General features: G+C 42.9%; 1 protein-coding gene across 1 annotated transcript in view; it reads left to right on the forward strand.

Annotated features, from left to right (window-relative positions):
* Positions 1–26090, forward strand: part of LOC103362574 (semaphorin-7A) — a 47432-nt gene that overhangs the window by 1497 nt on the left and 19845 nt on the right. Inside the window, exons 2-8 of the mRNA XM_008288959.1 lie at positions 5759–5898; positions 9586–9648; positions 15164–15259; positions 15557–15662; positions 21123–21230; positions 21561–21700; positions 24056–24234. Of these exons, the coding sequence (XP_008287181.1) occupies positions 5759–5898; positions 9586–9648; positions 15164–15259; positions 15557–15662; positions 21123–21230; positions 21561–21700; positions 24056–24234 (832 nt within the window). The remainder of the gene's footprint in view (positions 1–5758; positions 5899–9585; positions 9649–15163; positions 15260–15556; positions 15663–21122; positions 21231–21560; positions 21701–24055; positions 24235–26090) is intronic.

Here is a 26090-nt window from a genome sequence, read left to right on the forward strand (position 1 = left end):
TTGATGCCTGTCGTTAGAGCAGACACACCACACACACACACACACACACACACACACACACAAACACACAAAGCTACACACGCAGACACAAAGAAGGAAGTACAGGTTGGAAACTGTCAGAGAGGATCCATCAGAGGCTCAGTTTCAGCACCTCGGACAGCTCCCAGGGACTGGAACGCTAAAAATGTCCCCCATTTGGCTAAAAAGCTGAGCCAAATGAGGACATTTGGCAGCTTCTAGTACCTTCAAGGAATTGTTTAAAGGCTACAACCGGGTCTCAGGATTTGGGTTAAAATTGGGTTTCGCTTCAAGGAGTAGGAAGAGACGTGCTGTCATCGCTGGAGAGAATGGGAGTGCATTGGATTCATTTGGCATGAGAGGTGAAAGGAGTCCAATCAGACAACTATGAGAGCAGATACAATAAATAAATGGTTTTATAGTGTTTACCGTCACACATATAAACTGCCATTTGGATCATACACACATGCAATAAACTACAAGCTTCAAAATGGGCATTAAACTGAACACTTCTGTTAAACAACCTCAACAAAAAAAAATTAAATAAATTGATACCAATCATTATACGCTCCATTAAGGTAGAATTTAATGGCCACATATTCAGGTGTAGTTAAAAATTAAAGTGCTTTTCGCGGCGATGAAAGAGACTCGGAATGTCAAACGACAAATAAATCAGAATAAAGCAGCATAATTCACAACCTGAGGCCCAATTCAACAACGGTGCCTTGAAATGTTGATGACGTCAACGCCAGCAGTTCAGGAGGAACATCCATCCATCCATCTATCATCTATACACCGCTTAATCCTCACTGGGGTCGTGGGGGGCTGGAGTCTATCCCAGCTGACTCAGGGTGAAGGCAGGTTCACCTGGACAGGTAACCAGTCTATCACAGGGCTACACTTAGAGACAGACAACCAAGCACACTCACATTCACACCTACGGACAATTTAGAATCACCAATTAACCTCAGCATGTTTCTGGACTATGTGGGAGGAAGCCGGAGAACCAGGAGAGAACCCACGCTGCACGGGGAGAACATGCAAACTCCACGCCGAAAGATCCCGGGTGTCCTCACTGGGACGCAAACCAGCGACCTTCTTGCTGTGAGGCGACGGTGCTAACCACCGATCCACCCTGCAGCCCCACGAGAAACATTACAATTCATAACAGTGGAGTCTCTGACCGGCTGGATGAACTTAACGTCGGTATTCACTCTACTTTTTGCCCCGTTTGGGTCGCCAGCTCTTTGGAAGCGTGAGTGACTCTCGAGCGGCTGAATGCTCCATTATGTTGACCAGCTGGTTGCTCACTTTTGAGCGCCTTTTACCGCTTGGCAGGTACAGTTAAGTTGGCGTTTGGAGCATTTTCTCAGAAAATGGCTCCATTTGGGGGCTGGAGTGCAGAGGGTGATGAGAGGCAGAATCAGAACAGTATTACTGCAGGCCATAAACCCAAAACAGCTCGTTGGAATATGCTAAAAAAGCTGCACAGAGCTGAGGGGAAGGTGCAGAGCTGGATGATGTACGTTGTGTAATATTGATCAGTGCTGCTTTAATAATAAAAATGAGTTAAACTTCCTCATATGCACATGTGTCGAAGAATGGAAATAGAAGGAAGTCGTGCTTTTGTGCTTCTTCTCATTTGTTTAACTGCGCTGGGATTAGGATTTGGATTAGGTCGTGAATAGAAAATGAAAGTTACTGTGCATCACGATCGCACACCTTCCCTTTGAATTTGCCTGTTTGAGAGTGACGGCGGCATCAAAAGGCAGATATGGAGAAAGTAGCACAAACAAAAAAATAAGAGAGAGGAAGAGGAAAGACAATTTCAAAGAAAGACACCGAGAGATTGAATGAAAGAGAAAAAAAAAAAAAAGCAGCTCAGCTCAATTCCACACATACAGCCGCATCCAAAATAATACAACAGCCTGCCGAAGTTCTGCTCTCATTTGTGTTGACCTTCTGTCTCAGTCGGAGGCATCGATACCAAGATGGTTTCGAACCAAGAGCCTCATAGATTTTCTTGTCATGTTCATAATGGAAAACCTTGAGGTCCATCTGCAAAAACAAGTTTGCAGTAAAAGATTCTGCGCAAGTAAAATAGCAGCTGTCATACGATCAGAGACGCTTCAAAGGCGTCTAAATGATTTCACTTTGCTGCTTTTCTTTACCACATTCAGAATGCTTTTCAAGTGGAGACGACTCCCAGATATAACATCTGTGCCATACTCGTCTTTAATTTGCACATTTTTTAGTGCAATTAGGATTTTTTATTTTTTTTTTATCTTTTGAAAGTGAACCGCTAATTTCAAAATGTTTACACTTCAAGGATTACAAGCTCCTCTGAGGGGAAGGAAGGTCTCCGATCGCTGATTTTAATGAAGCCTTGTTTTTCAAGAACAAGCTAAAAACCACACACACAAAAATAAGGTTGTTTATCTGGGTTCTTGAAAAGCTGACCTTTTAAAAATTCAAGGTTTTCCCCTCGTAGCAATGATTAAATGCCTAAGCAGAAAAACAAAAAAAGGAAACACAGATGCTTACACGAAGAGGGCGAAGCAGAGAACGTTTTGGAGATCAGATTTCACCCACAGTGTGATATGTCAGATGTATTTGCGTGACCCTTTAGAAACTGTGGTAAGACACAGAAAAAAATGTGGTTAAAACTAGAAAAGCTCTCTGGAGTGCAGACCTCCACCAAGCAGCTCATTGCAACCATATGGTGATTTCCAGCCAATGCTAAAGTCCTGCATTCATTTCATCTACACTGTTAGATTAATGGAGAACCAGAGCTTAGCTTTAGCATTTGAATTAACATTGATATCATTAATAACGGGCTGCAAGGTGGCTCGGTGGTTAGCATCGTTGCCTCACAGCAAGAAGGTCACTGGGTTCTCTCCAGGTTCTCCAGCTTCCTCCCACAGTCCAAAAACTATGCTGAGGTTAATTGGTGATTCTAAATTGTCCGTAGGTGTGAATGTGAGTGTGCTTGGTTGTCTGTCTCTAAGTGTGGCCCTGTGATAGACTGGTTACCTGTCCAGGTGAACCTGCCTTCACCCTGAGTCAGCTGGGATAGACTCCAGCCCCCCATGACCCTAGAGAGGATTAAGGTGTAGAGATGATGGATGGATGGATATGGATGGATGGATGGATGGATCATTGATAACAAGCTGACGGAGTGATGAATGGTCATTCTGTACTCTACAATATTTTGTACACTGATGTTATTTCTGCAGTTCCTTACTGGCTTTAAGCTGTTAGCTAATGCTATGCTAGGTTGGCATAACTACAGCCATGTTATTGCTAACATAAACAGACGGGGAGTGGCTTAAGCAAGGTTAGCACAACTTTAGCAACATAAATGAAAAGCATGACCAACGCAACGAAGCACACGTCAGTCGTCATGACAACGAGAGTTACAGTGAAACTGGAGGCATGCTGAGTCACTGTCTTATCTGTCAGTAGCTCCGCTCAGCCCATTCCTGTAATACCACCTGGCTGCAGCTTCCTCCTGTACTGCTGAGAAAGACAGCGGTGAGGACTGAAGGAGTGAACGGAGTCAGAGCTCCATCTAGTGGACAAACGGTGCAACGATAGCATTCTGCGTGACACTTAACAGCATTTACTGTTTTATGAGAAAATAACCAGATTGTAAGCCAGAGCATCACCAAAATGTAATCATCTGTTTATTGAACCATTATCACCATTTCCTGAAAATTTTATGAAAATCCGTTCAGAACTTTTCGAGCTATTTTGCTAACAAACAAACAAACAAACAAACATTGGCTAAAACATAACCACCTTGAATGAAACATAACCTCCTTGAATGATTGTACATTCTGTTCCTGCTGTGTGTTTGGGCTTATTCAAACAGGTTGGGTAGCTTAGTCTAACACCTGGAGCTGAATTAAAGGTGCCTCATAACCAAAGTGTTCGAGTCAGTGTTACTCATAGAGGGGATTGTGTTTCTGCCAAAATGCTTCGACTTTAAAACATTTGCATAGACGACTTTTTGAAAAAATGCAAAACTTGCTTTGTTTACATCCATGTTTACTCTTTCCTGTCATTTGGATTTCTCATACTTGTAGGTCAACAGAAAGCACATGTGAAAAGTTGACAGAAGCATTGGTTGAAAATATAGGACCTCAATACTTAACTTAACTGGTGGTTTCTTGTCCAGTAAAGGCAGCAAAGTGTTCGTCAAAGTCATGCTTTTAACCAAAGTCAACACTTCTTTGTATGGATTTAAGTGGTGAAACTCTTTCTATGAGCACCAGCCAAGTTTGTTTCAGATTTTCTTCGAGCGTGATGTAAGTCTGTGTAACGGAAGATTAACCTTCTCTCTGTTGTCTGAATCAACAGAGACATACTCGGGGAGGCTGTTCTGCCAAAGCAAATATTCATACAAATCTGCTGGTGCGCTTTGGCAGCTACATAATGTTCCCCTTAAGACCGTCAGACGGTGAAATTAATTTATATATGTTCTTACCCAGGCCATCAGCCACAACGGACTTCCTTGCGCATTTGTCACTTCCTTGCGAGGCTTCATCAATTAGATTCCCACCAATAAGAGAGGCCGCTGTTTCCATAGAAACTTAGTTGGTTGGCTAGCAACCTGTATCCCCACGACTCACCACCACCACTTCATCCTGGTGTTGCTGTCAGGCTAGATGTCTTTTTTTGTAATTCAAGGATGAGAAGGAAATCTCATCAGAGAAGCCCTAACAGGTTGTTGTTTTGATACCGGACGCAAGTTTTCTGAAAAAAATAAATGGAAACGTCTTCTTCTGGAGCAAAGACGAAGTGAATAAAAAGGCTGGGAGACCTTTTAGGGGGTCTTTTTTTTAGATGCATAGCATTCATTATTCAACATGGCTGTTTTTAAGATTCTCTTTTTTCCTACATTTTCTGTACGTAAACACATCTTTCAAATAAAAGCGCTGGTTTGAGTCTATTTCTAAATGCAGGCACAGTTGCAGTGTAGGTAAGTGTGATCCTGATTGGACGTGTGATTCAGAGATGTACTTTCGGAGCCTTCTGGAGGTGTCCAGAGTGTAATTTAACTAAGAAACCTGTGACGGGATTTGCCCACATGATTATCTCGGTGATATTTACGCTCCCACCAGATGCCCTTTCCCTCCGAGTCCCGTAAAGGCTCTCCGCTCGGCGCGGCAGCACAAAGGGCAGCGGCGGCGGATCAAGTGGTTTTGATAAATGAAAACCAGTTTATAGACAGTCCTCCTCAAGCTGGTCGCTATACTGAGGGGAGATTAAATGTAGATTAAAAAATCAGAGGTTTGGCTCTTTGCCAGCAGACTTCTGATTCAACCTGCCTGAGGAGCTTAAGTCTGACTAAATCTGGATCATCTTTTAAATAACTTTCTGAATCTTTGACCTTCTGTTCTTGTGTTTGACCTCTACTTTTGGAGCAGTTTGCCTTTTTTTTTTTTTACACTGATTTCCTCTGATTTGTACAAAAACAAATACATTCTTCTGATTCTATGTAGTACAGCAGCAGCAGCAGCAGCTTCATCTCATGAAATCGTTTCTGTTGTTGCTTTTCCTCTTGTTGTCACAATTCATCTAATTGAGTTCAGTTCACCTGAATTATTTACGCTCCGTCGCCACGGGGTATATTTTAATTGCACAAATAAAAACCTACATTTTAACAATAAAACCAACAGTGTGCTCGAGCAACGCTCTCATCTGCCAGCTCATCCCTTTTTGTTCTGATCCTCAGAGCCCTCCAGGTTCCACTTCAGCAAACCTGAGAACTACATCAGCATGTACCACCAGGAGGGGAGCGACACCATCTACGTGGGCGGCCGGGCGATGATCTACGTTTTGACGTTCACTGACAGAGATGTCCGGGACTATCAGGTACAGTCTGCTTCCGGCTGGTTTTTTGCTGACTCGTAGCCGGATGATGTTTTGTGGGATGTCGTCTCTGAGGCGCCGTTAGTGTGTTTTTTGATGGGAAGCCACCGTAGAGAGTAAAGATCAGACCGACCACCGGATGAAAACTGCTGCAAAAACTACTTTAGTGTGGAAGTACTCAGACTGATAAAATACTTCGGCTATGTTCACAATGCAAACCTTTTTAATTTGGATTTATTTCTCAGATGTGATCTTTTTGTTTGGCTGTTCACGTTAAATGTGACCAATATCAGAGTCCAATGGGAACCAGTCACAGCCCCGAAATGACCCAAAAGCGCAAAATAATCCGACATTACGCTATGTACGTTGTTGTTTGGACGTCAACAAGAAGACCACTAAAGTCAGCATTTACAATTTCATTCAGAAGTTGCGGCTTTCTTTTATTTTTGGACTCATGCAGCGACTCCAGCTGGCGCAGAACTGTGTGAATGTCGATCTAGAGGGACGTAAAATGAATTTCGACGTTCAGAATGAGATCACGCTGCAAAGAATAAAAACTAAATCAGGCCCGTGTCTGATTTATGACCACGTATAAAAGTGGCTCAAAGCGGAATTGAAACCTAAATCAAATTCCATGTGATGTACGTAGTTCATACTGAGCTTTTGTTTGTCGTCTGGACGCGTCCTTGGGCGTTTCGGGGGTTTATTTGGTTTCAACCTTATTGATACACCGAGTTGTGGGATTTGCAGCATATTTCAGGCCAGTTTCGGGTCTAATCAGGCGGTCTTGCTCGGTGTGGATGTGTCTTTAAATCAACTCAGGGAGAATTTTTGTGGCCCAGACTTTCAAGCAGAGGCGCCCTAAGGCGAGACACTGAGCTCTGCTTACCCAGCAGCTTCCAGGTGTGAATCCACGGGACTGTGTCGGTGCAGACCTGCCAATCGACTCAAAGTTAGAGACTAAACTACAGCTCAACATTCTGGGAAAATCTGCTGATTGTCTATTTTTTCTGTTTAGATGAGAAGATCAATGCCGGTCGTTCTCATTTGTTTGGTTATGGAGCAGTTAGCTTAGCTTAGCATTCAGACTGTAAACAAGGGGAAGCTGCATCTTCAGCAATGTCCTCATGAATAATTGTTTATATATTACGAAGGAGTTTTGTGATTGCGTGCTGGATTTTTTTGATGGCTTTTCAAATGAATGAAGCCCGACATTAACAAGCTGCACATTAGCCCCAGGGTGCAGGCTTCTGCAAATAAAGCACATCGATTGTGTTTTTGGTAAATGCTAATAAACACGTTGATGCATTTACTGAATCATGTGCACAGGGCTGTTATTGGTGACCATTTTACTGATACTTCCATGATGTAAAACGTGCTGGAAATTAGCTGTAGAGCGACAGGATTTCTGTCACAGTTTCAAACTTTATTTCGATTCACGAAAACAACTTGCTGTCAAAAATACACCCTCCCCCCTACTGCTGCCGTTTCCCATGAGCTGGATAAAAACAAACCCAGCTGCCATGTTTCCACGAGGTGAGCCAGAGAAGGGCACCGAGACGCGATGGCCGACCTGCTGCTGACCCAGTATAGCAGCGCAGACATCGTGGAGGCAGTAGAAGTTAGGTCATGCATGCATTAATGGAGCTACACTGCTGCCCGCGAAGGCGAGACAACATCATTAATGAACTAATAACGGCAACACAGGCTCCGGATTACGCAGCGTCTGGGCTTCCACTGAAGACGACTTTTCTATCGATTAATACATCGACTGTTTTACCGATTTGTTGATTTCCTAAAAATGATATTTAAATAAGAAGCGGTGTTTTAACGAGGCCACACGCAGTGGAAGTGGAGCACATTCAGATTCTGAACATTTATTCAGCAGGCAGACGGCTTTACGACTTTATGAGCGAACCCACAAAGACAAAAGATATTGAAAAGCTCTCTCTAATAACGAACAGAATAGCTTCCAGGATAGTGTTTTCTCTTCAGGTGCTCGTGGTTGCTTTTAAAACACTTTGAAAAAGTCTGCTAACCTCCTTTTTAGTTTCGTAATCATTTCAAGTATTCCAACACTTTCGGGGCCTCGAAAGATTTGAATGGTGTCAGATTGTGATGCAGCCACCAGCTTCTAAAATAGCAGCTCTGAGCAGAGTCCTGCTCGCGTCCACTTCAGCACATCTCAGCGCTGAAACTGACCCACTTCCTGCAGTTATCTCAGAGGTAAATCCAGATTTATCCCAACCTGTTAATACACCACCTATGACCCGACCCGTGATTGAGGCCGTGCTCGCTTTACTTACACACTTAGAACATGTAGAAGCGTGAACTCGGGTCCAGAATCAGTCACCAGCTGGGTTGGTACTTAGCTGAAGTGACTGCCCGACTGTGCAGAACAAAAATAGTGGCTGCACTTGTTGGTTCTCCATTCACAAATAACAAATAAGGGGGCGGCTGTGGCTCAGCTGTTAGAGCGGGTTGTCCACTGATGGTCCCCCCCACATGCCGAAGTGTCCTTGGGCAAGACACCGAACCCCAAGTTACTCCCAATGGCAGATTAGCGCCGTGCATGGCAGCTCTGTCACCATTGGTGTGTGAATGGGTGAATGTGATTGCAAAGCGCCTTGGGTACCACTAAGGTAGAAAAATGCGCTATAGAAGTGCAGACCATTTACCATTGCAAATCCAGCCGAGAAAAACGTTTTTAAAAAAATCCACTTGCTAACACTCGATGCTGAGACTTTGAGCCCATTCGGACACATTATAGCGAGGCTGTCATGAGCTTTCACAATAAAAAAAGATTAAAAAACACCCTTGTAGTGGACTTAGCTTAATATTATTAGCTGATTTCGATGTCAAAAAGGCTGCAGCATGCAAAGCCTTTCATTTTTGATTAAATAAATAAGTGTTTTTGTGTTTTCGCCCACTTGTTGCACAACTTTTACCAACCTGGTGCTGGACTCTAAACCTGACCAATGACTTTAGCCACAGCCAGCAGCAAATATATAGTGAAACGAGAGGAAAAAATCAGGCTACAATGACTTGAACCATGCTAGAAAAACCCAGCGTCGCTTTAAAATATTGATGTTTGGGTGTTGACGACATCTACATCCCCGGGCTGCCGTGTCGGCGCTGAAGCAGCTCTTTGTCAGGTTGAGCTACTTCCAGCCCGGTTTGCAAAAAAATGGTGATTTTAAATTCTTAAAAGCAGCAACAGTAAACACACCAGCTCTCAGCGTGAAAGACCGAGGGCTGAATTCAACAATTGGAGAAGGGGACATTTATTATTAAAGGGTCAGAAAACTCAATTATCTAATTTGCAATGAAGCCTTGTTTTGCCTCAAGGGCACAACGCGCAGCAGTTCTCTCAAAAGGCTTGTTTTCAATCTGCCTCTTTATCACTCTTTCTCGCCACGACGGCAACAAGTTCACGGCAATTCTTTTAGGAGTTGGTGAAAGAAATGGAGGCGGATTGAGGAGAAGCTCCAATAACAAGCTGTAAATGACAAATGATGGGAAAAAAAAAACCTCTTGAATGCAGCTGTTATCTAACAAGGTGGATGGTTTCTGTGGGAATGGGGTTCCAGAAGCTGCACACAAGGTCAGCGTTTGGTTTTTTATTTGTGCTGAAACAGAGCAGAGCTGTGAAATAACTTGGCACGTACTAACCAGTCCCTCCTCCCACAGATCCCAGTGGCGTCCGATCAGACTGCAATTGATACCTGCAAGGCAAAGGCCGCCCCGCTCGAGGTAGAAACTCACCCTCGCCGTCACTCCCGCAGCTCTTCCTCCATCAGCGCATTACCACCGACACCCTCCCGCCCCTCACCCCCATCGCCATTATCATCCACCGTGAGGTTTGTGCTGCCATGTCTAGCTTTAATTCAATTATTCAGATTAGCTTCATGCTAATTTGCGAGGACGTAAGAGACCGTGATGGTAATAATTCAAATAAACACAGAAAGAAAGGGGAAAAAAAATAAGCACAATAACAAATAAAGACATGAAGACTGGTAATTTATGCAGATGAGATAAAATTACACAGGAGACGGCTTCACCTCAAAACAACGAATCCAAACATATTACAGCTCAGTGAGCAGCGAATAATTTAATGCCATTCCACAGGGAGAGTCAGAAAATGGTCGGATGTTATCAGAGGATCCAGAATGAGTGTGAAAAACAGTCAGAGGCTCAAAGTGTTTGATGTGGAGCTGGAGAGAGAACCAAATATCAAGATGGAAGATCAATTAAACAGCTGACGTCTATATATTTGTGATATAGTTGTGATAGATTTGCATAAAACGGATTACGAGCTTCAACTCCCTATCTACTCCTTATTTAGGGCAGTGGTTCTCAAACTGGGGGTCGGGGCCCTCATGGGGGTCCCAAGATACTTTCAGGGGGTCGCCAGATAATTGTAAAGAAAAAAATAAATAAAATAAAGCCTATATATATCAAACAAATTTGTATTCAGGCTGTCAAAATTACGTGTATACTTCTTCCCATTTCTTTTTTGGACTTGTTAATATTATGATTTGATTATATTATTATTCTTTTTAATGCTCTTTTTAAAATGATTTTCTTTTGTTTTTATATATTTTTTTCCTTTCATTTGTTGGAAATGAATTCAATTCATTCATTAGTTCAAAATAAAATTAGCTTGTTAATGTAAAGACCTTAATCTTTGGGGTTAGCACATTCATTTTAATGCATAGTTGTCGTTTATTTTACTCCGTTTTAAGCTAAAATACAAACCAAACTTTCTTGAAACTTCATTTTTAAAAATAAAAGCTGAAAAAAATGAGGCTTAATATAACTAGATATTTTTCCCCCCTTTCATTTGTTGGAAATAAATTCAATTCATTAATTAATTCACAAGAAAATTAGCGTGTTAATTTAAAGAGATTAATCTGTGGAATGAACACATTCATTTTAACGCATAGTTGTCGTTTATTTTACTCCATTTTAAGCTAAAATAAAAACCAAACTTTCTTGAAACTTTATTTTTAAAAATAAAAGCTGAAAAAAACGAGCCTTAATATAATATAACTAGATTTTTTGCTAATAATATTTATCGAGTAAATTTTTTCCTCTTTCATTTGTTGGAAATAAATTAAATTCATTAATTAATTCAAAAGATAATTAGCATGTTAATGTAAAGAGATTAATCTGTGGAATTAACACATTAATTTTTATCGCATGAACAATAAAGTTATTACTCATGATATATTAAAAATTCAAATTGTTTGAACACAAACGTATGTTGTCTTGGGGGTCGTGGCTCAACAAGTTTGAGAACCACTGATTTATTGTTAGGGGAGGTTATATAGTGTCGTGTAATGTAAAAGAAAATTACATTATGAGTCATGAAATCCAACATTTGATCAGCCAGTGCACCCAGTGAGCAGCTTTCACTGGAATGAATGGGCCGATGTCTTAGAATGCAGTCCTACTGTTAAAGTTTAACCCGTCCAGATGCTGTTTTTTTTTATGTTGGAGGACGTCTGAATTTAAAAACTCAGACTTCTGGGGTTTTTACACCTTTTCTTTGCATAATTATTCATTTTCAAGAATCGATTCTGGTTCAAAAGCGTATTGATGAATGACTGTAATGTACAACTCGCCTTTGTGTAGCGCTGAGTGGTTTTACAATGATTGAGCAGAGTCATAGATTAGCCAGCGAGCCTGAGCAGCAGCAGCAACTTTATGGATCGGCTCGATGCTGTAGAGCGACGTCACGGCCACTTCAAGGCAGGAAGGGATGCTTTTCATGGACAAAAAGTCCAAATATGCAACACAAAGATGAGTTTTTAGGGGTTGAATCATTGACCAGAGAGGAACCTTTTAGCAGTAGCAGGCACCTTTATGATGTTTGAACAGGTTGGACTCATTCTTCTTGTTCATTCTGGAAAATAAATGATCCCTTCATAACGAGCTTTCACAGGAAGATAGATGGGGGACAAAATCCATAGTCATTACTCTCTGCCAAAAACGCAATCCAAAATGTATCCGAAGCTAATGAGGATTTTATGGATTGGCCTTGAATTCCACCATTTCTGCGTTGCCACCCATATCTTCACTGTGTGTCTGCATCTAAAGAGGAAGGCAAAGAGGTGCAGCGTCTTTCCTGCACAGCCAGAGTTCAAGCTTCCAGAGAGTCTGGCAGTGACAGATGGTGGAAAATGAGAAAGTCCTGAGTGATGCAGTGAAACCAAACAGCCCGGTGAAGGGGAACGAAGGACAAGAGGCGACGTCTTTCAGAAACGTTCAGCCACAGAGTGTGTGGAAAACATTACCTCCGAGGGGAGATGGAGATGGGAGGTGAACAGTAAGTGGCGTCGCTAATTGAACAGACAGATTGGATGTCTGACTGCCACTACAAGCCCAGAATGTTTTTCCAATTCGCCGTCAGTCTCCCTCTCGAGCACAGGCAGTAAGCACAAGCGGTAAAAGACAGTTCGTATGGAGTGAATCTTACTTTAACCCATCCAGCTCTCGCCCAGTTTGGGATCTGAGCAATTTTGTGAATGATTTTTACGAATCCACAGCAGTTTCACTCAACCTTCGGACAGGTGTCTAACATGTCCTGTGTCTCCAGAAGAGCTTTCAATTCTGAGAGAAGCCATGATTACTCAGGAGAAGTCAGTGTTTAAGTTAGATTACAGGGGCCTCGTGCTTAGATTGGCACCATTTTAACACTGTGTCGGTCCCAAGTCTCCAATAAATGTTGGTTTGCACGGCAGCTAGTTTATAGATTAAGGTTAGAACACTTAAAACACGGTCTTAAGATCTGGAATAGACTGTGTTCGTGTTAAAAAGTGTCAATAAAACATGCCCATACGGTGTTCTTTATACGCTTGAGGACATCTCACGAGCGAAACAAGCAGTCTGAGCGTTCCCACTGCAGCACCGATGGAGCTGCCTGATAGATCGGGGAGGACAAAATCCATAGTCATTATTCCCTGCCAAAAATGCAATCCAAAATGTATCTGAAGCTAATGAGAGTTTTATGGATTGAATTTAAGCATTTCTGCATCGCACACGTTCAATCAAGTTTGTTCGTTTAAAAAAAAATAAATTAAAAAAACTCATCACATTTTTTAAAGAAAATGATCAAATCACAAATCCAGATAGTTCTCTGGAGACACTGGAAATACATCACTAAATCCAAAAACCTTGTGTACGCCACATTTCCACTTGTGTGCTGCATTTTTACTGCAGTATTGATGGTTTTTAGCATAAAAAAAAATTAAGTGAACCAATGATTTGACAACATGAATCACACAATCACCAATCTCCAGCTAGAACATCCATCCATCCATCAATCATCTATACACCGCTTAATCCTCACTAGGGTCATGGGAGGCTGGAGTCTATCCCAGCTGACTTTCACAGGGCTACACTTAGAGACAGACAACCAAGCACACTCACATTCACACCTACGGACAATTTAGAATCACCAATTAACCTCAACATGTTTTTGGACCGTGTGGGAGGAAGCCGGAGAACCCGAAGAGAACCCACGCTGCACGGGGAGAACATGGAGACTCCACGCAGAAAGATCCTTAGCAACGATGCTAACCACCAAGCCACCTTGCAGCTCCAACAACATCAAAACCACCTGCTTAAAATTGCCAAAACAGGTGGAACCAATCAGGGTGTGAACCTGTTGGTGTGTCCTGTGGCGTCTGGCACCAGAACGTTGGACCTTTAGGGTTCTGTGGGTTGCAGGGTTATGATCCAGATTCCACAGATACTCAATTAGATTGAAATCTGGGTAGTTTAGAGCTCCTGGGACTCTTGGTTGTGTTCCTCGAGCACTGTCTTGGTCAGTAAGTGCTATTTCCATGGGGGATGTGCTTATTCTGCACCAGTATTTTGGTGGGTGATGAACTAACCAGAGGTCTACTGGCTGTGAGGCGACGGCGCTAACCCCCCGAGTCACTGTGCAGTCTCACTTCAAACATATATCACTGAATAGTAGAAGAGTAGGTTTACAGCAAGCAGGGTGAGCTGGTGTGCTCCAGCTGCAGGAGGAAACAGAGGGAGGATGTGCACACAGGTGTAGAGTTACATACAAGCTATTTCAAGACAGGAAGGGATTATAGTTATGGGAAAAAAAACAGACAAAATATGCCAGTTTAAGGGTTTAATCAGCGACGAGGAGAGGTCACTACAGGTCTGTGACACAAAATAAACTCCGGTAGCTTCATAATGGCCATCCTCCCTCCAGCCTCGGCGTTGGAAGTAAACTGTGTGGCACAGCATCACTAAACAGGGAAGAGATTTCTATATTTCTGAACGCTCTGCTGGTATTTTCATGAGTTCTTTGGCCGAGATTCTCGAATAACTGTAGCGTCCAAAACACTTAAAGCCAACTTCTGCCCGGTCAGAAATGAAACTACTGAAGAGGGCTTTGGTTTGACTGGTGCAAACATTTTTTTTTTATGTTATTCTGCCAGATAGCGTTACAGCAGCAACCCTCACCCCAGCCACTTAAAACTCACCCGCTATAACTTTTGCATTTTAGCTCGGGCGACATAAAACCGCTTCCTCGCAAGAAGGGAAAACTTGCAGTTAAGGAAAAGAAATAAAAAAAAAAACCAGCCCACACACCCGCCTATCCAACCACCTACACACCCACCTACACACACTTACACAAGCTCTGGCCGAGGTTTTTGAATTTAGTTATGCACCTCCACAGCGTCTCCGGAGACCTATCTGGATTTGGGATTTGATTGTTGTCTTATAAAAAGCACTTTTTTTTTTTGTCGTGATAACAAACTTGATTCTACAACCTAAAAACCAGAACTGAATCATGTCCATCCTCCATCCTGTAACATTTCTTTTGTACTTAATGAATAAGTGATGCATGTGTGGAGTATTGCGGTGCCGTACTGCAGGTCTAAGCCTCCCGTGTGCCGTCTGCCAAAAAACTGTTCCGAGCGTGGACGGCTTCCAGTTTCTCCCCTTTAATCTCTCTTTCCTTTCCTCTTGTAATCTGTTTTGTGTGGCGCTCTCGCTTTGTTTCTCTGTCCCACCTTCCCTCTCTTCTTCTTCTTCTGTGGTGTTTTTTCTGTGTTGTTGCAGTCCCTTGGTCGTTCTTTCTCTCTAATCAGTTTTCGCATACCCTCCTCTGTTCTTCCTCTCTTTTAATCTTTAATCCCTCGACCAATCTGTGTGTTTTTCTCCCTTTCGCCTCATTTTCTGCTTTTGTCCCTCTTTTTTTTTTTTTGTCTCACTCACGTTCCATTTTCTCCGACAGCTGGAGTGTGATAATTTCATCACCGTCATTCAGAAAGTAAACGACACGTTCATCGTATGCGGGACGAACGCCGGCAGCCCCAGGTGCTGGATGCTGGTAAGACCAAATCCTTAAAGTATACGTGTGTGTTCCACTTTTTCTGCTTCAACTCCAGTCTGAACAATCCCAAGATCAATTACAATTAGCATTTATTTATTTGCTCATTTATTTCTGCCGTCGGTTAGATGAAAGCCGGGAGTTATTTGTTGCCGCAGAGGACGTTTCGGTAATGAATTCGCTCCCCCGCAGATAAACTGAAACCGCGCTCTGACAGAAACATAACAGAGAGTATAATACACAGACACAGGCCTGGGATGAAGGTGTTTAAGGTGCTTTCTACTTTTTCCTCTGCAGGTAAACGACACGGTGATGACCGACGTCCAGGGCGCTGGGCAGATCGCCTCGGCCTCCGACATCTCACCACCCTACCCCTCCCAGAAGTCCATCACCTTGCCCGCAGGTAAAGAAAGAGCTCAAGAGGGACGCTGGAGGGGAAATTACACGTCTCCTCTGGAAGTGTACTTTCAGCTGAGCAGGGAAAAGAACAAAACCTGTAACATCCTGAACAAAGAGGACTTTCACTGTTGTCAGCGAGGCTGATGAACCTGAGCTGCAGGTGCACTTAGTCGAGCTAATTGGCTCCCATGTGAGTCAAAGTGAAGGAGTGGTAGTTCAAAGCTCTTCTTCTTTTTTTATTATTATTGGATGATATGAAGCAGGAAGATGTTCTCTTAAGTTCAGAACCGACAGGATTTTCACTCAGCCTCGACAGCAAGAGAAAATCAAATCTCCTCAGAAGCCATTAGAATCGTGATACAGTGCTGTCGACTTGGTAAAAAGAAAAAAAGAAGAAGCCCAGCGGTTTGCAGGTGCCAAACAAAAGCAAAGACAGACACGCTGTTCAAGCAATGCAGCGAGACTTCCCCCGAGAAAACGGCTACAGCGGTTTGCCGAGACGTGTTTATAGACGCTGGCTTCGGCCTCAAACGAGTTGCATTTGATGGATCGCTTGGAAAAAAATAAATAGTTGGATTTTGGCAGAAGGCTCCGCCGTTTGTTTTCCCCGTTTCTCATCCATCGGTTTCTTTTAATCAGGACCGCAGCTGTTGCGTAACCTTTAGCGAGTGTTCCTCCAATTATGGCAAAAGGTTGCCTGAGTGTTGCAGTGATGACACAGGCCGTGATGTTTCCAACAGTTATCTTAACGCTAAGAAAACCGTCTCGTGAATAACGTTTGTGATGTGGACCGGTTGTGAAAGGCGCCGACGGACAAACGCCCTGCAGAAAACTCTCAGATGGATTGTTTTGTTTTACTTTACTCAGAAAAAGGACAAAACTGGAGCGATTTTGAAAGGTTTAAATCAAAAGTGACCAACGCTGAGCTGGAGAGAAGCCTGTGATTAAAGCGACAGACGTCTCTGATGTGGTCGGTTTTTACCTTTGTGTGATTTTGGAATCATAAATGATGTTATGACCGATCCCCAACAGTGACGCCGAGAAAATAATCATTATTTAAGAAAGTAATAAATGGAGGTAACTGCGGGGTAATTAGGTATGATTTTTAATTTTTTTTTTTGGATTGAAGTCTCATTTAGTCAAATTTGGCAAGAGTGTCATTATTTCAGAAGCATTTTTTATTTTTTTTTCAAAGGCTGTCACTTTGTCACATAAGTTATTTTGGAACAAAGCCACCTTGAGCGCTTTATATTTTCCTTTCCTTTGTGTCAGAAGCAGCCGAGCGACACTCGGCTCCCCGGAGCGATCTTTCTCTCATTATCGCCCTCTATTCACATCATGCAAATGAGTAAATGCTTTTATCTCAAGCACCTCGCAATGTTTTAAAGAGTCAATCCTCTACAAGTTAGATGCATCAGCAGATTTTAAAAAGTCATGTAGCACTTTGCTGGAGCATACGGACTCCGTGTTGAACAAGATCTCGTACGTCTACTCGTACTGAGGATAACGCTCCGAGCTAATTGGTCAACATCTGCTGTGAAAAACACGCTAACGGGACAGTTGTTCTTGTGTTTAAAGTAAATGTTGAGTTTGTGAATCATGATCATTTTCAAAGAATTAAAAGTAGAGAAATAATTTTAGGGACAAATCCATTATTGTAGTTTGAGTTCAGGACAAGGAGGCTTAATTGAATGAGTAATGCAGTTCACTACACAACTTGAACAACCAACCAACAACCAAGTTTATAGCTATTGTAAAGACACAATTTGTTCCAGAGAGTTTTACAATCCGTAGATGACACGACGCCTTCTATCCATAGACGCAGTAATGAATGGAAGACGATACACCAAGTCACACACATACATACATCATCAAGTCATGGATGGCAGCGAACCGCCTACAGCTCAGCCAGGACAAACTGAGGTTTTAGTTGTAGGTCCTGAAGCCAGAGAGAGAAACGTTTATTAAAACTACAAGATCTTAAACCAGGACATTGTGTAAATAACCTGGTTTTTAAATCTGAGCTGAATTTTATCCCCCATATTAAAAATAGAACAAAAACAGGCTTTCATCATCTTAACATAGCCAGAGTTCACCTGTTTCTCTCTCAGGCCAGCACCGAGGTGCTAATGCATGCTTGTACTTCCTGCCGTTTAGATTAGTGCAATGCTGCTAATGGTTAGCGATGAATACGCTAGTGGATAGCAGCGTAGACGACGGTCGTGAAACTCCATCAGTGCTTGTTTTTAAATATTTTCCCGATACGTACCCTCGAAAACAGCTTAACGACCCAATTTGCAGCAGAATTTTTTCAGGCAGCAGCGTAAGAGAATAGAATAGAAAGAATAGAAAAATACTTTATTTATCCCAGGCCTGGGAAATTAACGGACTGTTACTGTTATGATGCTGGTGAGAACCCTGTCGTCCAACTGAAAACCTCACAGGAAGAACAACAAAAGAACCAACACTGGACCACAAGGATAATGACTAATGTCCTCCACTGGGGTCTGAGGGTTCTGAACGTTTTATTTATCCCATAAAGTGACCACTACATGGCCCTAACATCCCAATTTCTTCTCTTAAGTATCCAGGAATCTGTTAAAATGGCTGGTTGAATACTCATGAGTCTGGTTGTGCGGCTATTTTGCACAACATTTCCATGATTTTTTTTCATCTCCATGTGAATGCACTCTGGCAGATGGTGGCTCTTTGGCACACAGATTGGTGTGACCCCCTCATGGTGTGACATATATGATCTGGTACAGAGCAAGACAAATTCACACAACTGCCTGACCATCCCGTCTTCTCGCTTTAGTTGTTTATTGCAGCAAAGTGTAGAACATATCAAATATAACCACCTGACAAGACCTTTCCAACACTGTTAGTTGTTAGTCAGTGTGTCAAAGCGTCAGTAATAAAAACTAGCCTTGCATTTACGTCAAATTTAATCATATTTTAATCACGTGCAGCAGCTCTGCTTTCATCTCCACATCTACTGCTGTTGTTTGAATTACTCATGAACTCATGCAATCAAATGATATGTTATTATCATATAAGAGGAAACAACAGAAGTTGTAATTACGTTTGGTACGTCGCCTACATGTGCATGCAGAAGTAGAGATCATACTTCTGAAAACATCTTTACTAATTTCTTCTCCCATCTTCACCTTTCTCCTGCTCCTTATTAATAAGTCACGAAGCTCCTGTTGTTTCCTAACGCTGGCCCACCGCCGCACATCAAACAGAAACACAACTTGCCCTTTCCGATGATACCAGTTGCTTCTGTTTGCGCCCCAACAGTTGTCTGGTTCTGACATTTCTGTATTCTCTCCTAGATAGGGCTGACATTACAACCACTTTGTGTGAAAAACAAACAAAATAATGGATTGGCTTTTCAAAGTTGTGGTGAAAAAGCTCGTGCAGGTCGCTTGTGATACAGAATTAATAAAATATAAATCTACTGGTAGCATTTTATGGTGAGATCAAAGTAAAAACACACCTTTTTATTACAAAAATATTTTCCTCCCTTGACATAAAGGCTAGTTTAAAAAAATATCAAATGATGAAAGATCTGAATAGTCTAGACCAGGGGTTCTCAACTGGTGGGTCGCGACCCAAAAGTGGGTCACGGACCTGTTCTGGGTGGGTTGCGGACAGCTGGTCAAAATTAAATAATATATCATGTGCGTCTCAGGTTGGACTTATTTTTTATTTTGAAAAATGTTTTATTTTGACAGGCACGGTAACCACAGTTTGTTTGACGTTCGTTTTAAGTTTGTGTTGATGTTGAGATGCAAGATGGCAAAAATATGACCCGGAGCATTTAAAATGTTGATTTTCATACTAGGGCTGGACCCGAATAGCCTAATAGCCGACTATTTGTTCGCTGTGCTGGAATCAGGATATCACCCCTGTTCGAATAACAAGCTTCAACAAATGACCTGATTAGACCAAAACTTTATTTTCGAGTAGTTTGATATTTATTTTATTCACATTTGTACATGCGGTTGTCATGGTCCTCCTTAGTTTCTTATTAATCTGCTCAAAATGGAGTGAAAACATGTTGTTTTGTGCCCGTTTTTATTTTATTCAGTTTTGTTCATGCAGTTGTCATGGTCCAGTTACTGTGCATGCTTATATGCTCTGAAATGCACGTTGCACAGGAAAATATATTGAATACTGAATTCTAAAAAAAACAAAAGGGTCGTGACTTAATGACCATGGGAACATGTGGGTCCCAGGGTGAGACCAGTTGAGAACTCCTGGTCTAGACTGTTCTGAAAAAAAGAAAGAAAAAACAGCGTGCATGTCTCGCTTCATAATCATCAAGATAAGGGTTGAAAGTAAAGGCAGTATATATGAAAGAGTAAAAACGGGATCATACATCTATGTATATGTTCCACTGGTTTTGTTTACTTCTGTTTCTCCCTAGTGCAGAGATATATCTGAGAAAACTCAATATCTGGCCTCGTCTCAACATCCAAACACCACCGACTGTCTGGTATGCTCCAGCTTCGTCTGTCAACAAGATATTTATCGTTTTCCTCCAATTATCTTAACTATCTTCATTCAAAGCAGTCATGACGGCTTGGCGCATACCTTCAAAACACACGTTAATTAAACAGTATGTTTGGCACATCCAGTTCTACCGAATAAAATCCAGACGTTGGCGTCATAAGTCGCCGGTTTCACGAGGTTGCAACACGGGGCCATTAACGCCTCGCTCGACTCCGCCGGGAACCAAACTTCTAATCGTGTGATTATCAAGCAGCGCGTCTCATTAACTAAATGGAGATGTTTCTAATTAAACCAACCTTTCAGTAGTCATCGCGCTTGACGAGGGGGCGCGCAGGTTGTCTGTTTGTTATATACGGCGGGCGTTAATGTGGATGGATTGTCTGAGGAGGCGCTGGGATCAGTGAGGGGTTAGCTCGCGCTGCAGGACGCTCCTCTGGATGGGGATCGATCGCGGAGGCAACGAGCCGGCCCTCCGCCTGAGCCGAGCGGCATTCAAATAACGATCAGTCCCAATTAAGATGTTACTGCCACGATTTCAAATGCTTCCCCCTCTGCATTGCTATGAAGACAGAGCTCTTAGTGAGGTTCTGAGGATATGGTGATTGGTGGCTGCTCGCCGGTGCGCCGAGCTATTCTTCCTTGATGTCTTCTTTGCTCTTGCTCTCCTCCACGTTTTGTTATTCTGTCTTTGTCCGCCTGGGCCTCCTCTTTTTTTCTCCCCCCACTTCTCCTGCTCTGTATTTAATGTTCTCCTTTCTGTGTCCTCCTCTCCTCTAGCCTCAGTCATTTCCCTTCTGGTGTCGCTCCAATCTCCCTTCCTCTCTCGCTCAGCCTTGTACCAATCCATCAAGCTCACTGTGTGCCTTCTCTTTCTTTTTCTTTTTTTGGTTGTACCCGCTGCTCACCCTCTCCTCTCTTGTCCGTCTTTTCTTTCTCGCCGTCTCAGATGGGAGCCTGTACTCTGCTATGTCGTCGGTGGGAGGCTCCGCCGGCTCGATCCGGCGAACGTTTGGCCCCCAGAAACTCCTGAAGACCGAGAACGTTTGGCTGCTGAGTGAGTAGGAGGAGGGGAGTCACGCAGAGACCGTACAGGTTTAGACTAATGCATATGGAGATGTGGGTGGTACTCTCTGTAAATCATCTACTATGATTCCCATGGGAGAGGACACGTAGGCGTATTCACTGTCACTGTCAGAAACACATCCGCAGTGATCAGTCATGTAAGCGCCCGTTGAGTCTCGAAATGTCCTTTGTAATGTCAGATTATTAAATGAGTTAAAATCACGACATGAGGCTGCACGTGCCGATCCAAGAAGCTTCTGTGAAGTAAATCTCTAAATAAGATGATAATATTTCAATGGATGCGTTTGAATGTCGTCGCCAGATCCGCAGTTTGCTGGTGCGGCCATTATCCCGTCTGCAGAGAAGTTCAAAGAGGAGATCTACTTCTTCTTCAGTGAGTTCAACAAGTCGGCCAGAGTGGACGAGGAGCCGTACCGGGCCCGCATTGGCCGAATCTGCACGGTAACATCCCACAACTACCCATCAGCCACAACATCAAAACCATTATCTATACACCGCTTAATCCTCACCGGGGTCGTGGGGGGCTGGAGTCTATCCCCGCTGACTTTTTTCAGATTTCTCATTTAATTTAGTCTATAGCAGTCTATGTGCTTTCTGTAGAGAAGGGATTATATCCACCTTTCATTAGGGCTCTATATAGAACCATATGCTTCTATGTACCATAGAACATAAGAACCATCCCATCCAGCCATCATCTATACACCACTAAATCCTCACTAGGGTCATGGGAGGCTGGAGTCTATCTCAGCTGACTCATAGTGAAGGCAGGTTCACCTGGACAGGTAACCAGTCTATCACAGGGCTACACTTAGAGACAGACAACCAAGCACACTCACATTCACACCTACGGACAATTTAGAATCACCAATTAACCTCAGCATGTTTCTGGATGTGGAAGGAAGCCGGAGAACCCGGGGAGAACTCTACACAAAAAGATCCCGGGTGTCCAAACTGGGGATCTTCTAGCTGTGAGGCAACGATGCTAACCACCTAGCCAACTCGTAGCCCCAACAACATCAAAACCACCCGCTTAAAATTGCCAAAACAGGTGGAACCTATCAGAGTATGAACCTGTAGGGGCGTCCTGTGGCGTATGGCACCAGAACGTTGGACCTTTAAGGTTCTGTGGGTTGCAGGGTTATGATCCAGATTCCACAGATACTCAATTAGATTGAAATCTGGGTAGTTTAGAACTCTTGGGGCTCTTGGTTGTGTTCCTCAAGCACCGTCTTGCTAGGAAGGCCCTGTTTCCATGGGGGAGGTGCTTATTCTGCCCCAGTATTTTGGTGGGTGATTCATGTCAAAGCAACCCCATCAACTTGAATGGCAGGGTTCCCCAACAGAACACTGCACTGTCATGAAAAGATCAGTCATTCACAGTATCGGTGGTTTTAATGTTGTGGTTAATCAGCATTCATACATGGTTGAGTTCAACTGTTTGCATTCGTTTGAAGTGGTGGCTCCCAGCCTGTTTCTACTTTATCCAGCTTTCATCACATCGCACATGTCGGAGTTCAGAGACGGCTTTGCTTTTTCTCAGACCGTCTCATGCGAATAGATTTTTGTAGAGAAACTGTTGCTGAAGAATTGGATGTGAATAACACAAGACCTCCTACTGCCTTCGTATTCTCTCTTTCCACATTACATTTTCTATACATTTCCTTCCTACTATGGTCTTTTGGGCTGAGTACAAAATTGTAGGATTGACAAGAGCTGCTTCAGTGCTTCAGGAGCAAACCCGTGAGAGTGTTGCTCTTCATAAATCCTTCCAATCAGCCTTGTCAAAGCAGGTGTTTCCTAATTAGCTGTCAAAGGCAAAACACCTGCTCCTGCGCGTGATTCATGACCTGCCCTCTAAAATCATCCTGAAGTGAATCTCCAAACTAAAGAGACTCAAATGAAATGATGAACGGTTGGATCAGAAAAGTTTCACGTGAAGTGACGGCTCATCCATCTCAGGCATCATTTGTGGTATTCGCTAATGAAGCTTTTTTTTTGGGTTTATACATCTTTGCTCTCTTACCAGGAGGTAGATGAGACGATCAATATCTTTTACATCTCTGTTTGTTCGATATAGGGAGAGAGAGACAGAGAGAGAGAGAGAGAGAGGGAGAGATCCAGGGCATGTTTAGTTATAGTTTACATCAGAAAACAGAAGCAGGGAAATTGCTATCATCAGTCAAGAGGCGAAAGATATACATCGTTTTATCTTGTTGTACTTAATCACGAGCGCAACCAAGAATAAAATGGCTTTTGTTAAGAGTTGGGAAAGTGTGTAAAGCCGGCACGTGACGACGAGGGGTGATGAGATTATCGTTTCCTGGATGAGGCGGTAGCTTGTTTCGAAAGCTTGTTGATCCATTTCCACACATGTATAACACATGATGACTTGTAAATACGACAGCTTTGGAGTATCTTGGACCTATAGCAGTGCCAGACTTGCTTTGTTTTCCAATGAGTACCTCCCTTGCAGAGTATTCTCTCACACACACTATGTCTGGTGTCCTACTTTGCTAAACACACAGCGTGCATTTAAAACAGATTTGGAGTCGTTGAGGGCATCTTTAATAAAACTGTTTCCACCTGCCTACAGTCTTTGTGCTAAATTAAGTTACCTCGAACCAATCGGTAAACTGAAAGCTCTGAAAGTCTTTTTCCAAAACAGCAAAGAGAGAGGAAAGGGAGTCTTGGTGCTCTGGGTCAGGGGACGGCGTCGCATCTTGGCAGAGCTAAATTCTAATCAGTTTGGCAGCCTGAGCTTCCCCCTGTTATGACTTCCTTGTGTGTCACCTCCAGGTGGACGAAGGGGGCATCAGAGCCCTGCTGGCGGACTCCTGGACCACCTTCATGAAGGCGCGGGTGATGTGCGGCGCAGGAAACACCCAGCAGCAGTACAACAACATGAAGCAGGCAGTGGTGCTGACCGCTCAGGACAAGAGGGCCGGGGTCCTGTACGGCCTCTTCTCTAACGCATGGTGAGGCCTGAACGACGACTCGAACCCCTCACAGCTCGCATTAAAAACGGAAGCTTTTACAGGGATCTGCGCCGTGCGGGAAACGGATTATCCAACGACCCGCTTTGACTTCAATAAACTCAGTATTTACTTGTTTTCAGAGATGCATAAGAGTGCGCCGAGGATCAGGGAAAACAGAACATTCAAATAACACAAAGAGACAAACTGATAACACAACAAACAGCCAACACAAAACTTAAGAATAACTGACACTTGTCCACCCACACAGCAGTACACAGCACATACCACACGGTTGCCTTTGTCAGTGTCGGTTTCTATTTCTATTTATCTGTAACGGCGGGTTTTCTGTTGGATTCACAATCTCGTCGGATGATTTTCACCGAGCATGCAAATCACGCTCCGGCGATATGAGCTGTCACACACATGATAATACAAGAACAGAACGTTTTGTGATTATCTGCAAAGGAGGGGGAAAGAAATCTAATATTAAATGTATTATCGGCTCAATTTAAATTTCAAAATACAAGTCAAGTTTGCAAACTGAAATACGCGCATGTTTCTTTTTGTCCTATATGAGCTGTGGTTTACAGGTCAGCCTCATAGGAGTTTGATTTTGGGGCTGTTTTCTTTTATATTTATATATATTTGTCATATGTAATTGAGAGTTGTGAAGTCATGTGGCCTCATTTCGTGCAAACAAAAGAGAGATTCATTGGAATGCAGTCAGGACTAAGTTTAACAGACCTCTGCTCTGAGAAAGTGCATTTTTCACCACGAGTTTGCCTAAAGTTAATTTCATCTGCAGTCCGGCATTAAAGCATACACACAATAACAGGAGGAAATAAAAAAGTGTATGAGGGAGCACACTGTGTCGAGGGAACGAAATCACCGAGGGGGGGGATGGACGGTGCGAAGCCTTTAAAAAACTGAAGCTTAAATGAGACATTCTGAGGCGATCTGAGAGAGACATTTTAGCTCATGAAACTTCAGAAATCAAGACATTATCAACTGTTGAGCAACTGTTGTTTGGTTAGAACTGTAATATGACTGTACTCTGTAAATGAAAACATGACAAATACTAGTACTGGCACAACTTCTAATGACTAGTACTTGGAAGGTTCTTACATGCTTGTACACCATGATACGCATACATGTACTTTAACCAGGGAGCAAGACCCTATCATGTACACCAACCTGAGTATAACACAATGTCATGGACCTTATCATACATGTGGGTGAAAGGTCATTCAGTCTTGAGAAATCTCGCTGTGTAGGTCAGCTGAGCTTGGATGTAGCCTATATGAAATCTCACAAGAGCAGCTAACACCAAAACAATATGGCACCTCGGCATGGAAAACACCACTATCGATTGTTTATTGCGCCGTCTAACGGTGTATCTACCACAATCGGACTATGCTGGAGTCATTATAACGTTTTTGATGATCAGATACGTTGTCTTGTGATGGTGCTGGGATAGTTTCAAGATCGTTTTTGTGAAGATTGCATGTTGTACGGCAGCATGTAAGAACATGGCCGGGAGTATGAAGACGCAGCGCCCCTGTAATGTTATTCAGACAAACCTCTACAATAACATACAAACAAACAGAACGAGCAATAGAGCATTAAAAAAAAAAGTATTAGATACAGCGCCCTCCATAGTTATTGGCATCCCTGGTTAAGATGTGTTAAAAGCCTTAAAATAAACTCAATTTTTGTTGCAGAAGCATACTTTCACACTGAACATTGTAGAAAAATGCAACCTTCAACTCAACTCAAATGAACTGTTGGCAAAAGGGGGGTTGTACAAAGAATTAACGTTAAGGGTGCTCATAATTGTGGCTCACATGATTTGATGC

Source organism: Stegastes partitus, unplaced genomic scaffold (assembly GCF_000690725.1).
Source record: "Stegastes partitus isolate 25-593 unplaced genomic scaffold, Stegastes_partitus-1.0.2 Scaffold585, whole genome shotgun sequence".
Taxonomy (NCBI): domain Eukaryota; kingdom Metazoa; phylum Chordata; class Actinopteri; family Pomacentridae; genus Stegastes; species Stegastes partitus.